The 16,192-nt window shown below is 50.2% G+C and overlaps 1 protein-coding gene across 2 annotated transcripts in view; it reads left to right on the top strand.

Annotated features, from left to right (window-relative positions):
• Nucleotides 1–16,192, top strand: part of LOC144755673 (ras-related protein Rab-2B) — a 220,700-nt gene that overhangs the window by 186,638 nt on the left and 17,870 nt on the right. For both annotated transcript variants that reach the window (XR_013594949.1, XM_078644842.1), the window contains exons 6-7: nucleotides 11,229–11,340; nucleotides 11,485–11,553. Coding sequence is in view for 1 of the 2 variants with exons in the window: in XM_078644842.1 (XP_078500968.1) it covers nucleotides 11,229–11,340; nucleotides 11,485–11,553 (181 nt within the window). In the remaining variant the exon portion in view is untranslated. The remainder of the gene's footprint in view (nucleotides 1–11,228; nucleotides 11,341–11,484; nucleotides 11,554–16,192) is intronic.

Genomic DNA, 16,192 nt, shown 5'->3' with positions numbered 1-16,192 from the left:
ATTTGTAGACAGACGTCCTCTGGCTTTGTAAAGTCTGACCTTGGCTTTACTTCCGCCTCCTGGTTTAATTGCGTAATTTCCTTGTTCAATATGCAGAAGCTTAATTTGGCCTGAGTAAGATTACGCTGCGTTTCTAATGTTGGATTATGATAGTGTGGCGGTAAATTGTGTTTAATGTCTTGTGTTCCTGGTCGTTGTGCTATTTTTGGATCCATAGCTGCCAAACCCGTTTTTTCTGCTTCTTTATGATGGACCATTTGTAATTGGCTAGTTGCACAGTCTGGAGCCCCTTTTATACCCTCAAGATGTGCCCAATTTGCGTGTTTTGGGGTATGGGTATTTGTGACGGGGCAGGACGTTCCTATGAGGACCATGACGACTTACAACGTGACGGGTGGTCAGAGGTCCCCTTGTCACCCGTTTCTCTTCCCTCTCAACAGCGTGACTCCCCATACCATCTGTAGGACTGGCAACCCAAGGAGAGCGAACACTGTTGGGACTACGACGGAGACAAGGGTCTGTGCGCCTTTAACAGCGCCTTACAAGACGACGAGCCTCCGCACCTCTTTGACGTCATCAGGTCAGCTGAGCCAAAAGACGGACGAACCCGGAAGAAGACGGACGGCGTTTCCCCGGAGGACGAAGATGTTGGCGAGCGAAGAAGGAGTACGCAGACGAGGAGCTGTGAGGATAGCCTGGAAGAAGGAGACGAGCCTAGGCGAGTCCAGCAAGCCAGGAGGCCAACGTCTCCACGAGCCGCCCCGCCACGCTTCCGCGGGAGGAGCGTGGCTATCAGAGTGGGATTGTCGGTCCACACCGAGGCCACGACCTGACTGGTATCTTCGCCCTGGAGCCACTTAAGAACACTAAAACGGATCCCGCAGTGTTTGCTAGAGAGAGACTAACAAGCAGAAGAAGAAAAGCATACATAAAAATAAAGCCTTCTTTGAAATCACTGCTTAAGACCTCAGACTCCGTTACTCCTGCCCTAACTACCCCATTACAGTATTATATTGGTGGATTGATAGTGCCTTGTCGCATTGTTGACTTCCAGGGCTTGCGCCAGATCTTGAGGTGTTATGTCATTCCAAACGTCTTTGGACTGCAATATGTCTTCTGGATCGATAATACTGGTATTATCCCTTGACGTAGTTATCTCGGAATTTTGTTCTGCACCTGTGACGGGCAGGTTGTTCACTTTTAGCGAGGCATTTTGCTTGGTTGTTGGCGTCAGTGTAGAGCTTGTCGGGCTTCCTAGTGGGCGGGGACCCTTAAGTTTCTTTTTTGGCGACAAGTTTGCAGTAGAGGGCATATTAGCTCCTGCTATTGCATCCGGACTAGTTCCCTTGGTGCAGTCCTCTTTTGTTTTCCTTGTGTGTAAATTTGAGAAAATTGGATACATTCTAATGCCTGGCTGTGAGACTGCTTCGCCTTTTTTGTTCCTAGCCTTACGATCAGGCTTCATTTTTATCCATTCATGCTGAAAGAATGGTTCTTAGGACCAGGGCTGCTTTTCTGCCTAAGGTGGTAACTCCTTTCCATCTGGGGCAGTCCGTTACCCTCCCTACCTTTTATCCTCCCCCTCACTCTTCCAAGGAGGAGGAGAGACTACACCGCTTGGACTCTAAGAGGGCGGTGAGCTTTTACCTGGACAGGACACGAGAGTTCAGATTGGATGACCAGCTGTTTGTTGGCTTTGCTGGCTGCAAGAAGGGGAAGGCAGTGTACAAGCGCACGCTCTCGAGGTGGATTATCCTCTGCATTAAGATCTGCTACGCCCTGGCGGGTAAGGACCCTCCAGAGTGTATAAGAGCTCACTCTACTAGAGCAAAGTCATCGACATCTGCTTTGTTTAGGGGTGTTCCTGTAGAGGACATTTGTAGAGCGGCTACTTGGGCCTTCCTCCACACTTTCGCCAAGCATTACTGCTTAGATACCGAAGTGAGGAGGGAGGGCCACTTTGCGCGCCCTGTCCTATAGGAGAGTGGACACCCTCCTCCGGGAGTGGGGACTGCTGTGGGAATCTATTCACAAGGTGAGGAATCCACTGGCAGATGTATCCATCAGAAGAGCAAGTTACTTACCTTCGGTAACGCTTTTTCTGGTAGATACAATATCTGCCTGTGGATTCCTCACTGATCCACCCGCCTCCCTGTTGTCCACTCTTCTATACTTGTGTTGTTGTATTATATTTATATTTATATTGTCAAAGGAAATGTTTATTATGTTTTAATTTCCTGCAGTGGTTTCACACTATGTGTGTGTTATTTTGACATTTGGGTCATCGGTCCGTCCGTGTGCCTCGAAGGCACGGAAAAAAGGGCGGAACTGGTGTCATCACACCGGCGTGGGCCTATTATGGTGTCTGTGACGTCAGCGGACTCGCGCGCAATGCCGTGCCTCTGTGACGTCGTTTCACGTCAGCGCGAAGCTACAAAAATAATTTCCGAATGCTGCTGACGCAGGGGGATATTCACAAGGTGAGGAATCCACAGGCAGATATTGTATCTACCAGAAAAAGCGTTACCGAAGGTAAGTAACTTGTTCATTTGACAAAATCTGGCAGGCACAGGTAAAGTGGTAACCATTTAAAGTCACATTCATATTAAAAGTTACCTTAAATCCGGGTTTAATCTAGCGATTAATATGATACCTTGAAGTAATATCTTTGGTGGTGTCAAATGGAATTTGGCATTTAGCACAGTGGCTAGTGAAACTACATATTAGTCAATGGGACTACCAGCTTTGTTACAGTGAAATTAGCAATTTCCTGTTTTCGCTATCAGGGCATTTATAAACACAAAAGGAACATACCCTTCTTTTTAATATTTACCACTCTTCCTGGTGGGATACAAAGGCCTTTCTGAGGGGTGGTTTATCAACACTGAATAGGAATGTTATGACCTTCAAGAGGGTTTATTTTGCAATATCGAGTTAGAAGTTTTGATGCTGCCCAACTAGGCTTCTGTGGCACGCTTAAAGTCAGTGTAGTGGTAGCACAATTAAGTGTAAATTAACTTACTAGTCCGTTTTAACGCTTGTACTTGGGGCTTATGGGTAAGTTAAATAAGCCAATCCGGTATTTGATAATTGTACACATACTTTGGGGGTCAGAGCATATGCACTGGGACCTAGACAGAAGGGTCCAGTGCAGTACAGAGTTGAAAAGCCAGCTGCATCCGTTCAAAATCTTGAAGGCTGATCATGCAAAAAGAGATCCTTTCCTACAGGTTGTTTAGTGACAAAATTGCATTAAAACTATTAAAATGTGTTTACAAAATTGCCACACTGAGATTTTGTAAGTCCATCATGTTTTGGCAATCCAACAAGACATTCATCCTTGCTCTGCATAGGTCAGAAAGTCTGGCACTTATTGCTGTTTTTACCCCCAGAGTAGCATTTTTAACTCAGCCAGACTCAGGGGGTGTGGCTTAGCCAGCTGCAAAATGGCCGCACTCTGAGTGGCCTCTGCCGGCCAAGACGATAATCTGGCAAAACTCCTGTGGACTTCCCCGTGCCGCCTTTCAGCACCACGTTAATTTGACTCCCCTCACTCAGGGGTGCCGATTGATCCCACTCCGGGCCCCCGCCGAAGCCGCCACACCGAGATCCGCTGTTGGGACCAGACTCGGCACCTGGGCCCTCCCGCTGGCGTGTGATTGGCTCGTGGCCCAGGCCGCGGCGGCGGCGCCGCCGCCGACTTGCTTCCTCACCCGAGGGGATCCCCTGGTTCCAGGTCGCCGCATCGGAGCCTGCCTGCTGCCCTGCTCCTCCGGACCCGGTGAGCTTCGTCGCTGTGGGGGCATCTCGCGGCAGGGAAGGGGGGCACGTGCCTTACCGCCGGGCCTGGGCCTTTGCGCCCGCGGGTGCCAATTTCCCCATCCATGGTGCCCGTTGCCTCTGCCTGCTGTTTCTGGGCCCCGCGGCCCAACTCTTCTAGTTTTCTTGCCGACGGGGACTGCACTGCCGTTCCATCCCGGCACCTCGGGCCTCAAACGCTGCCTGCACATCTCCCACACGGCCTGGGGACCTGGATCAACGGCCACACACATTCCTTATTGCTGGCACCAGCGAGCCTGACCTCCATAAGCTTCTTCCTTGGTGGGCAGCCTCCCCGCCAAATCTGGGCCCTGTGGTGGGCCAGCCTCATGGGCGCGTCAGCCATTTTCACCGCCCACCGTCTGGACACGGATTCCTGCATGGCCACCCTTTAGGGCCGACTGCTGCTGCAGACTTGCCAGGACCGGAGCCTCCTCCTGACGGCTGCCTTCCGCCCCATCTCCCAGGTAGGTCTCGCTGCTGCTGGGGGCGCCCTGCGGCGGAGTTGGGGGCGCGCACGTTGCACCGCGGGCCTAGACCTTCCTGCCCGCTATCTGACGCCCGTTGGTGTCGCAATGCCCTAAGCCTCCTGGTAGCTCATTTTAGGCCTGCGACGAGGGCGGCATGCTCCCCGTGCTTCCCCTTTGCCGGTAGCTCCAGCGCGCATGGGCCTGTCAGAGCGCTCTCCGATGACGGCGGCACTGGTTTGGGCACTGTTGTGGCCTTCCTTGCTCCTATGCGCCATCCTGCCTGCCACGCTACTGGTCTTGGCACACCCCAACTGTTTGGACTGGCTGGCCCGCCCTGATGCCCTGCCTGCCTGCTTGCTGCTACGCGCTGTGGAGCCTGCCTCGATACCTCGCCCTCTACTCTTCACAAAGCACACCTGAGACTCAGGTACCCGGTGCGGCGATTGTCTCATAGGGTCCAGTGTGCACCGGCTGGCAAATTAGGGTCGCCTCTCCCTCCCCCGGTCCTCCTGTCTCTGGCCCTTCCCGGCTTCCTCATTGGACGCTCTGCTTACGCCTGCTGCTGCCACAACAGCTTCAACCCAGACTGCGGAACCTGGCAGTCCGCTCCCTCTTCATCGGGCCCATTTGCTTGTCCTGAACTTTGATCAGTCGCTGCCTCCCCTTGCCAGCCCAGCTAGCCGCTTGGCGCCTTTCCTGCTCCGGCCTGCCTTTTAGGCCTGGCGACTGCCGCCTTCTTTGGAGGTCATCTGCCCCCACAGTCCCTCTTGCCAGCTCCTGCCTCCGTGCACGCCGCTCCTCCGCCCCCCATTTCCCAGCGGCGCGACCTGCGAGCCTGCCTGGTACACAGGGGCACGACCATGATGGTGTAGGCGGACCCCAAGCAGCCGAAACTGGCCTTTGATAAACACAGGCAGACGCGACAGGAACACTGGCGAGCCCGCTACTCAGCCCGAGGATAGTCCGCCTAGCGAGGAAGACCTCAAGGCCATTATGCTGGATGTGAAAACCACGGTTACAGGCATCGCTGACCAGCTTTCCGCCGGTCTGGACACGGTCAAGGCCCGGGTGAACTCACACGACACACGGTTGACTCACGTTAAGGCGAGGGTGTCCGATGTTGAAGACGCTGCGACCTGGGATCGCAGCATACACTCCTTCAGATGGATAGGGTGCTGGAACTTATCAAAAATAAGAATGAGGATTTGGAGGCGCGTTCCCGCAGAACCTCCGTAAAACGTGCGTGCCTGAATACTCCAACATCGCCAAAATGGAGGACTTCGTTGAACAGCTGATTCTGGATTTATTCGGTGAGGTTCTTTCCCCTGTAATTATTTATTATCGCCAAACTACTAAATTTTCAAGACAGAAATGCGGTCCTGCGAGCTGCCTGGGACAAGGGTGAAATTCGCAATCAAGGGAACTCCATATCCTTCTACCCTGATTATACAGTGGCGGTTCAGGCTGCCCGCCGGGAATTTCTCCCGGCCAAATGACTGTTGCAGAAACACGATGTCTACTACTCCCTGGCGTACCCGACCAAGATGCGTGTCAGGCATGGCTCACAAGTTCACACCTTCACGGAACCAAAGGTGGCACTGACCAGTGCCTAAAAACTGGATAAATCACAGCGCTCCATCCCTTCCAACTCCCAAACTGCTGTTGACGGCGATTTAAGTGACAATGACTGATGTTAGCCCTCTCTTTTGGACTTCGGTTGCATGTGCCTAATGGCCCGATCTTGCCTACCCGTCCTTCGCACCCTTTGTTTATCAAGTCACTCCTGCACCGCCCCGCATCTGATGCTCTCCTGTTCTCCGGCTCGTGGGCCTGGTGGACCTTCCTTGTGGCAGAGACATCTACTGCTCCTAACTCCTTAGCCCTACACTCCTTTCTCCTATATGAAGAAACGATTCACTCTTGCTTTGTATTACCTGTTCAGTTGTTTGAATCCCTGTTGTGCCCTGATTTACGAGGCGCCCTCTTGGCCTCCTATTTCTTGACTCACAGTCCGCTGCGGCTTGGCCACTCTGTCCTAGTGGCAGGGGTGTTTGCTGAGCCACGTCTCAACAGGATGATTCCCTTCATCTCTTACTTTTGATTTTCCCCTTCCCTGTTGGGGGTTCCCTGGGTGGGTGGGGATGGTCTCTCAACCTGACTGGGGCGTTGGTGTGGGTGGTTTGGGGGGGATTCATGGGGTATGTTGCCTCTTCACCGAGGCCTGTTGATGGTTTCGTTTTATGATCTAATCTGTACCTTGTTGATTGCTATACTGTCTTTTGCATTCCACATCCTTTCTCAAGCTCACCTGGCTCCCACTCTGCATCTGTTCCCATCGGATACTCACCTTTCTGGCACAGCATTGTGACGGCCACCACACTCTTGACTTGGAACATCCGCGGTCTCAATGATCATCGGAATGCCCGCCTTGTACATGCACACCTCGTTCGTCATAAGGTTGACATCTGTGTCCTTCAAGAAACTCACTCACTACCCACCACTGCCTCTAGGCTTCATTCTAGGCATTGGGGAGAGGCTCACTCCTCCTTCTACTCCTGCTACTCCCGCGGGGTATCCATCCTCATGCGCAGAGGGCTTCCCTAACATACTACTAAGGTTATTGCAGATCCCGAGGGGCGCTTTGTCATCCTGCATGGCACTCTCTTGGCCCAACCCCTGATCCTCGCAGCGATATGTTGCCATAACTCTGACGACCCTGACTTCTTTGCGCGGGTATGACGACACATCTACTCCCTGCCCTGCTGTGGCGGGTCGACTTCAACATTACGCCTTCAGTCACCCTCGATCGCTCTGGGCCCGCACTCTACACCCGCGCTCCACATTCCTCTTGCATTCTCTATTAGCTGACCACTCCCTGCTTGACGCGTGGTGACACACTCACCCGGAAGCGTACAAGGACACATGCGTTACAGGCTCTTTAGGCTGCTGGTCCCGCTTGGTTCTCCGGATCACCACTCAAGTCTCTTTCGCATGGGTCATCTGTATCGAGGACATGGCACGCACACCCTCCCATCATACTCCCGTCTGCCTCAGCTTGCTCCCCCCGCACACCCCGTAGCGCATGTTTGGTTGGTGGTGATTCTGGGCGATTGTATCTCCAAGCAGTCTGGTGTCTTGCGCTCCATTTGTGCTGTCCTCGAGCACTTGGAGGGAGAAATCACGGCTCTGGACTCTGCACTCTCTCAGCCCCAATCCCAACGCCCTCGCGCAGCTCCAGGGCAAACTTTCTGAATTTCAGCAGGAGGCCAACAGAGAACTCTCCTTTTTGGGTAGGGAAGCAGAGGCGCGCCATTATGGCGAAGGTGATCGCCCGGGTAAGACTTTAGCCAATCTCCTGCTACAACCTCATGTAAATGTAAATGTAAATGTACAGGAATTTATATAGCGCAAATCACCGAGCGGTTTCTAAGCGCTTGCTTAGGGAACCCGTCCTGGTATTCCCCTGTGAGATAACCCCGGCAGGGTATCCGCAAGGTGAAAGCCAGGCATCCCGCCGCGAGGGGCCGATGTGGAGATTAAGCAAGCTATTGCCCAGAGTCGCAGAGTGTGAACCCGTGAATTGAGTAGGCACCGGAGCGAGAATTGTCGAGTCCATGGACATTTTAGGACTCAAGACCCCGCCGAGCCGGGAATTGAACCCTGGTCCCGGGCTGACCTCTGCTTCCAGGTCTGCCTCCTCTAACCAGTGAGCCACACTTCTCCACTTCTCTCATGCCGCCTCCTACATCACATCGCTCCAGGATGGGGGCCCAGAGAGCACTACCTCTCCTACTGAGGTGGTTTCAAGGGTCACCGCCTTTTATACTCAACTCTACACCGCAGGTATCGCTCCTTCGCGCGTCATCCTTGACCAATATTTTGACACTCTTCAGCTCCTCTGGCTGGGTAATGGCCATCGGGAGTACCTTGACAAACCTTTTTCTAAGGAAGAGATTCTGACAGCCATTAATAGACTGCCTGGGGATAAAGTACTGACGGTCTGCCGGCGTCCTTCTACAAGACTTTCGAGCCCCTCCTCATCCCGCACCTCCCTGCTATGTACAATGACTCCTTCAAGTCTGGCCACCTTCCCCCATCACTTCACGAGGCCCTGCTAACGCTGCTCCTGAAACCGGTCAAGTCTCCTGAGCTTCTTGACTCTTATCGCCCTCTATCGCTCATCAACACTGATAATAAGATATTCGCCAAATTTTTGGCTTCCTGCCTTCTGCCCCTCATGCCCATGATAGCTCGTCCAGACCAGTCCGGTTTCATCCCCGGGCGCGCCACGTCACATAACCTCCAAACTATATTTGCCGTACTCCACCAGATCAACCCCGCTCTTCCGGCCGTGGCGGCTCTTTTAGACGCCACCAAGGCCTTTGACACTCTCGAGTGGCCCTTCCTTTTTTTACCTTCTCCTCCGCCTAGGCTTTAGGCCGGTTTTTCTGCACAAGGTCCATCTCCTTCGGATCAATGGTCAGATCTCGGAGTCCATCCATGTCTCCAGGGGTACCAGGCAGGAGTGTCCACTTTCACCCATGCTTTTTGCTGTGGCTATGGAGCCCCTTCCTGCTAGGCTCCGGCAGGATCACGCCCAGAGAGGTCTTGGCTTTGCTGTCCGATCCCTGGTCGTCTCCATGTATGACGATATTACACTTCCAAGACAATCTCAGCCCCATGGTCCATGAGGTGGTGCGCTTTGGGGGTCTATCCAGCATCCAGGTTAATTGGAGTAAGTCTATTCTCTTTCCTCTGACGGATGCCACTGTCCCCTTCACTCCGGACTATCCGTTTGTGTGGGCATCAGCGCCCACCAGAATTCTGGGCGTTTGGCTCAGCAGGAGCGTGGACAAACTTTGGAAGGTAAATTTCGGCCGGGCGGTCGACTGTCTGGAGGCCAAAATACCCCTCTGGCAGCGTTTACCTCTACCCTTGGCGGGGCGCATTGCTATCGCCCCGATGGTGGTGCTTCTGAAGGTTTGTATTTGTTCCTGAATATTCCCATTCCTCTCACAGCTCATTTTTTCTGTACAATCCATTCCCCCATCATCTCCTTTGTCTGGGTGGCAGGCTAGAATTGCATATGAATTCTCACGCTCCCCCTTATGTGCGGCGGGTTGGGTGTCCCGGACCTCAAATTATACGCTCTCAGTGCCCAGGCCAGTTTCCTTCACATCTGGCTATTTCAGCCCCACCCCACCCCACACCACCCCACGTGATGCTGGAAGCTGACCTGGCGGCCCCCCTCGCCCATCCGGACTACTATTTTCGTCCCCGCAAAACCACCGTACGGAGAGATCGACATGGTGAGACCCTGCGCTGGGCCTGTGACAGTCTTCGGAGATATTCTGGCTCCAGCTTGCTCTCTGCATATGCCATGACCTTGGCATACAACCCGTTATTTCCCTCACTGCACACGGCCAGGATGGTAAAACGTGCGACTGACCTGGGGCTGGCCACCTTATCAAACCTTTACCCCGACAGAGATTTATTTTCTCTGCCAGCCGAGTCTGGCACAAGGATACACTCCTCTATTATCAACTTAGAGCGTCCTGCAGGGAGCTGCACCCCACTTTCCCTCAGCCCACACCTTCGATGACTGCCCTCGATCTGGCATACACTTCCACCTCCCTCCGCAAACTGATCTCCAGATTTTATGCCACCACGTTAGCGGCATCCCCAATATCTGCTGATCGCGTCCGCGTTACCTGTTGCGAGGATCTAGTTATTGATCTTTCTCAGGAAGACTGGCTGTACTGTTGCAAGCAGATCAAACGTCTGTCTCCTACTTACCGCCTGCGCCTCATACATTTTAAATATTTGCATAGACTGTATTGCTCCCCCGCTCAGCTGTATAGAATGGGCCTCACTTCCAGTGATAGATGTCTCTGGTGCTCGGCTCCTGTGGTGGACTTTTCGCATCTTGCTTGGCTGTGCCCCAAGGTTTCTGCATATTGGCGTTACATGTGTACCATCATCACTGAGATTACCGCCACGCCCGTCTCGCGAGACCCAATGATCTGCCTTCTAGAGTTTGTGAAGCATTGTCCTGACGCCTCCCGCTGGCTCACCGCTGTGCTACTTGTTCTTGCACCTCGCAGAGTCGCAATGCATTGGAGTCGGAGACACGCACCCAGGGTTAGCACTTGGCTTGAAGATGCTGCACGTTGTCAGACGCTCCTGTCAGGATTCTGGGAGTTGACGCCGGCAACTGGTCGGCCACTTGGTATTTGGGGTCCTCTTGTCTCATACCTCCTCCACCGGAGTGCCTCTCCCTCTGCGACCTCTCCCGTGCTCCCTGCCGGCTCACCGCCCGGTAAAGGACTGCTACCCCCCCCTCTGCACTCTGCTGATTCCCTGTGGCCTCTCCCGTCTGCACCCTGCCTGTACTGGGCGCTCCTCCATTTCCTTTCCTGCTTCATCTCCTGTCACCCCTCCCTATATTCAGTTGTGTGCCACTAATGTACAAATGCCTTTACGATGTATGTAACAGATGTGGTTTTCTCCTTAGTATTTGCGGAAACCCTGCTTGTTTATCTTGTAACTTGATGTGCAAGAAATTTCAATAAAGGTCAGCCTTACTCCCCAGGCTTCCTGTCTTGAAATCCCAGAAAGGTTCCTACTTGCCCTGTGCAGGTTCTCCTTGACTCATCAGGCTAATATATTCCTTAGTCTCCTGCTGCTCACATCAGCATATTGTAGCTCTCGCCATCAAGCAAAATTCTAAGGCTAAGTTAGTGGCCACAAGGCACCACGATATGACGGACCTATGTATTGGAAATATCAAGTCTTTATTTCCCACTGTCAAGTTATTTTCAGTGTATTTTCAAAGTACTCATGATTGATCTGCATGAATCTTTGCTCTGCATCTCTATTTTGAAATGATCTGTCTCCTGCCCTTGTATTTCTTACAATAATCCTGTCTTTGTTTCATAGTGATTTGGAATCCAGACGGGATGTTAAGAAAGAAGAGGGAGAAGCCTTTGCTCGTGAGCATGGTCTTATCTTCATGGAAACCTCAGCAAAGACAGCAGCCAACGTGGAGGAGGTGAAGTGAGGCTAGTGGAGGGAAAGTGTTAACGTTGCCCATGTGAAATGAGATCAAGTTTGCAATTCATTCTACCATCTGTTAAAGCTTCATAATCTATATATTGGCAGTAATATATTTGGTATCTTCTTTTGTTCTGTTCAGGCCTTCATCAACACAGCCAAACAGATCTACAAGAACATCCAGCAAGGCCTGTTTGACGTCAACAATGAGGTGCAACTTGAGAGCTGATGTTTTATGAAAAGGGGCAGTGAGTTTTAGGTTGTAATTACAGGGGTTATGGTTTAAGACATAGTAAAGATGGTGAGGCTAACTAGGAGGCAATTTCAGCTGCTGGGTGATGAATTGCATTCCTTTTAAAGACATATGACACAAATGACATGCAAAAGAAAGTATAACTTATTTTATTGGTTCCAGTTACACTTCAAGGATGATGTTAAATAGAGTTCCTACCATGGAGGCACAGTCTCTGTCTCCATCTCCAATGGTTACTTCATCTCCTCTGATAACACTCGCACAACACACTATGCATCCTTCTCCCTAGAGTCACCAACAGTACATTTATACGAATACCTTCACGGCTATCCTTCCTCAAAATGAACAACGTGCAGTTCGTTTTTTGAGGTACATGGAATGGGTAGGATGAGATTGGATCTCGTGCTCTCAGGCATCTCTTCATTAAGTTTGGTACAAACACATGCTCAACTAGAAGGCGTCACAGGCATGAAACATATAGAGCCCGGACTTACAATATAGCTGACTGTTTTCAGGCTCCCAACAACACTTTGCAGTTGATCACACATACACAGATTGATAAATAATCTCTGAACGCCAAAAGAACATGTTAGGCTTCTTGATACTCTTGTGCACACATGTGACCAGAGCTAAGCTATGTGACTGACAAAGTGGTGTCCTCTCTAGAATCTTCTTTGCACACCCATTTTCCCAAAGTCAACAACATCTTACACCTCAACCACATGCTCATGCTTAAAATTTGGCACCAAAACCACTTAGATGACACAACATATTCATCCCACTGAACCAACAGGAACTGCCACCGAACACTAATTTGAACACACCAACCATCACTTACCAAACTTAGTGTCAGGTGGCGGGCGGCCTATTTATCCGCCAGGGCGATGGAGTTATACATGTACATGACGTGGCTACCACCAGATTTCTTAAACCATTGCCAAGGATCGCCGTAACTGGCAATGCTTTTTGCAGTTTGGTGCAGTGCTCCGCCAACATGATGGAGCCCTGCACCAAATTGTTTTCCTTTTTTATTTCTAAAAAGAAAACCCTGACGCAGGATTTTGTTATTGAAAATAAAATGCTCTCCTTGCATGGGAGTGCTCTCCATGGCGAGGCGAGCATTTAGCATTTTTCACGGCCCCTTAGGGCTAGGGTTTTCCTGGCGGTGACCTCTAATTACTCCCATCTAAATTAGGTGTGCGGAATTGGAGGCCTGCCTCTGACAGCCCTTACTCCACAGAGCTGTTGAAGAGGTTTAATCACGGCAGAGACTGAGTAGTCTCGCCGTGATTAAACCATTGTTCCGCCCGCATCTGAATTTGGTGGGGAAACCATATGTTGGCTGCAAGGATACTCTTGACACCAATGCGACTGAGGATGCTTACAGCTAACATATAAATTGGGCACATAGTGGCAACAGAGTAGCAAGACTATGGTTAAGTGTAATTCCTAGAATCTTGTAGAAAAGGCACCCAGATTTTGACTTTGACCTACAAATCGCAAAAGTGCACTTTGCTGGTAACATAAACCTGCTTCCATAGTAAGCTCCTTGTAGCCAATGGGAGCAGAGGTTCTACTTTTCTTCTCTTCTCCTAAAGTAGCCCTTCACACATGAGGGTTGAACGCGTTAAAGTAATTCTTTAAGTAAGATGTTAACCTATGGTTCCCAATGTTTACATTTTTTAATATAGAACTGTACAATACATCTACTAAAGTAAGGAATAATAAAGTTAAATTATAGACAAGTGTCAGTAAGGTAACCATCTCCAACCGCAAGTTCTCCTTTATGGGATCTTCAGTGATTGTCATAAGCACTGAATAGTCCAATCCTTGACAGTAATTTCACAGCATAAATACTATTGCGTAATGTAAGAAATTGGGTTACTGGTTCAGGGGTGTAAAACTCTATAACCCTTGTCCGGGTGAAATCACAAGCAAACCCCAAATTAACCTGTGCTAAACCATCTAGTAGCTTGGCACTGACCAGTCAGGCTTAACTTAGAGGCAGCATGTATAGTGTTTAGGCTACAATTCAAACCGTAATAAAGTGAAACACAACACAGGAAAATGTTTATAATAATGTATGACCAAAACAGCAGAAAATCTAATCAGTACCTCCGTAGATATCCAGTTTTGAAGATTTAAGTGAAAATAGTGCAAAAAAGCACAAAGCACAAACTGTGGTTATTTGGGCGCTCTAGACTGGGAGAAAGTCACAAGTTCATGCCAACCATGATGGAGTGCGAGCTGGCTACAGGTACCCAGTTAGGCCTGCTGAAAAAATTACCTTAAATCCTGGTTGCAGAGAGATGCAGTCTTGCGTCAATGCGTCACTCAGCAGCAGTTCCAGGGGGAGGGACTGCGATAGCGATGTGAGGTCCTTGAGTGGAGATGCTTAGCGCAGCAGCGGTTCTTGTGAGATGTGGTGGATGATGCAAGGTACTTTGTGAAGATGCGGTGCGCAGCGGTAGATCCACTGACCTGGGGGGCTGGGAGGTGAAGTCCTGCATCAAGGATGCATTGCGCACCAGTTTCGATTTGGAGTTTGGAGAGGCAAAGCACTTATGCTGGGACCCCAGATGGGCACCCAGAGCACTTTCAGGCCCTCTTCCAAGGGGACAGGACTAAGGCAGCACCAGGAATCACAGTTGGCAGAGTCCAGGTCCTTCGTTCAAGGATGTTGGAGCCTGTTCTGTCACTGAGGCTCTGATCAGGAGGCTAGCCAACTAGCCCTTGGGTCACTCTTGGTCCAGGGCAAAGATGCAGGTCCAGTCCTTCTCACTCTGGCAGGAGGGCAGCAGGACAGCACAGCTGAGTGGCAGTCCTTCTTTCTGTAAAGCAGCACAGCAGACTCTATGAGTCTTCCACAGCCCAAAATATTTGTAACTGGTTCCCACTTTGAAATAGGAGAAAGATTTTGAGGTTTCTAACCCCAGAGGTGTTTGCAATTTCCTGCTTACTTGCCCTGGCCCCAGATTGTCTGGGATCACAGTAGACTAGTGTCAGTCCCTTTTGTGAGTGCGCTTGGGCAGAGCCTTTGTCATGTGCAAGTGTGGTAGGTGACCTCTCCTCTTCCGAGATGGGCCATCCTGCGAAGGCTTATGACCCTTTGTCTCACTGTTTAGGAGCAGTACACACAAACCACATGCCAGCTATACCTAGTCACGTGACCCAGGAACAGGCTACAGGCACCAAACGGTTAGGACAAGAAAATGCCAACTTTCTAAAAGTGCCATTTTCAGAACTGTGACTTAAAATCCAACTTGAAGATGAGTGTGGTACGTAGACACATCCCTGTGTAGTGGGCACACTTGTAAGGTTCAGTGTAACTGACTCCAATAAAGTTCAATGAAACAAAGTTAAATGAAAGTTCAATACGAAGGTTTCATCATTTGTTATATTTGATAATTTCACAAATTCTTATAATAAAGCGTTGCATCACACCAATCAATTGAATACAGTCCAACGATGTTTTCAAAACATGCTCCAATGCATTTCGGACTAAAGGTAGTCCTTTATCAAGGAGCGCTGTGGGAGGATACAAAAATGCAACTTAGATCAACGGTGAATGACAATAGGGGTACAGAAAAATGGTGCAGAGGAGTGTATTTACATGCGGTGTGGAAAAAGATGAGAGTTTGACATGCGTTGGCGGGTGAGTGAATAAGTCACACGACGTGATTACATGCAGTTGAAAGGATGGTGCGGGCTCAGCGTGCATTAACAAAAAAAGTGAATGTACGTGTAACATTAGGTCTATGACCAGACGAAGTGAATTTTAAGCTGTGTTTGTGATTCGTGATGAGAAGCCATCTGAGTAATTCAAAGATCAGGAAAGGTGTAACCAAAAGTCTAAACAAAGTCTTACGCTTGCAGAATCAGCGTTGTGCTCACATCGGTGCTGCAGAAAACGGAAAAGAACCGTAAGGTATTGCTAACCTAGAGCGCATTGGGTGAGAGAAACGAAGAGCATGCGGTAGCAGTCACTTACTGTGAGAGGATTCAGAGGGTGGACCGGGTATCACGAGCTTCGCGGAGTTACTGCGGAGTTCGATGGAAAAGTGTGTGAGGTTGAAATAGATAAAGGACACTAAGGTGAAAGGGGATGGGGGCGGCCATCTTGTGGTGGAGGAAAGTGAGCAGACAGTATTGTGCAGTCGGGTACATAAGCAGAACTGGGTGCATGGTATCAAACAGAAGCATTACAAATAACAACTAAGTTCGGTCCGGTCATTAAGACCGAAAGGTTTCAAAGACTGGAGTCTATAAATCCACGAGGTCTCCCGCTGTAGGAGAGTCTTGTTGTTGTCTTTACCCTCAATGTGGACGACCATCTCAAGTACCAGATATTTCAGCTGTGCCACACTGTGGTGGGCTTCATTAAAGTGGACGGCCACATTTGATTTTGTGTTCTTTGTTCTGATGTTCGATTTATGTTCATTAAGTCTGATTTTGATTTTTCTGCTGGTTTTTCCCACGTAGATCTTCCCGCATGGACATTTAAGTAGATAAATCAAATTGGCTGAATCGCATGTGGCGTCTACATTGAGATTAATTTCGTGGCCTCTCATCGGGTGGTTTAAGGTGTTGCCTCCAA

The sequence above is a fragment of the Lissotriton helveticus genome, chromosome 5_1 (assembly GCF_964261635.1).
Source record: "Lissotriton helveticus chromosome 5_1, aLisHel1.1, whole genome shotgun sequence".
NCBI lineage: Eukaryota > Metazoa > Chordata > Amphibia > Caudata > Salamandridae > Lissotriton > Lissotriton helveticus.
Note: the sequence above shows the minus strand (reverse complement) of the source record. Positions and strands in the feature narration are given on the sequence as shown.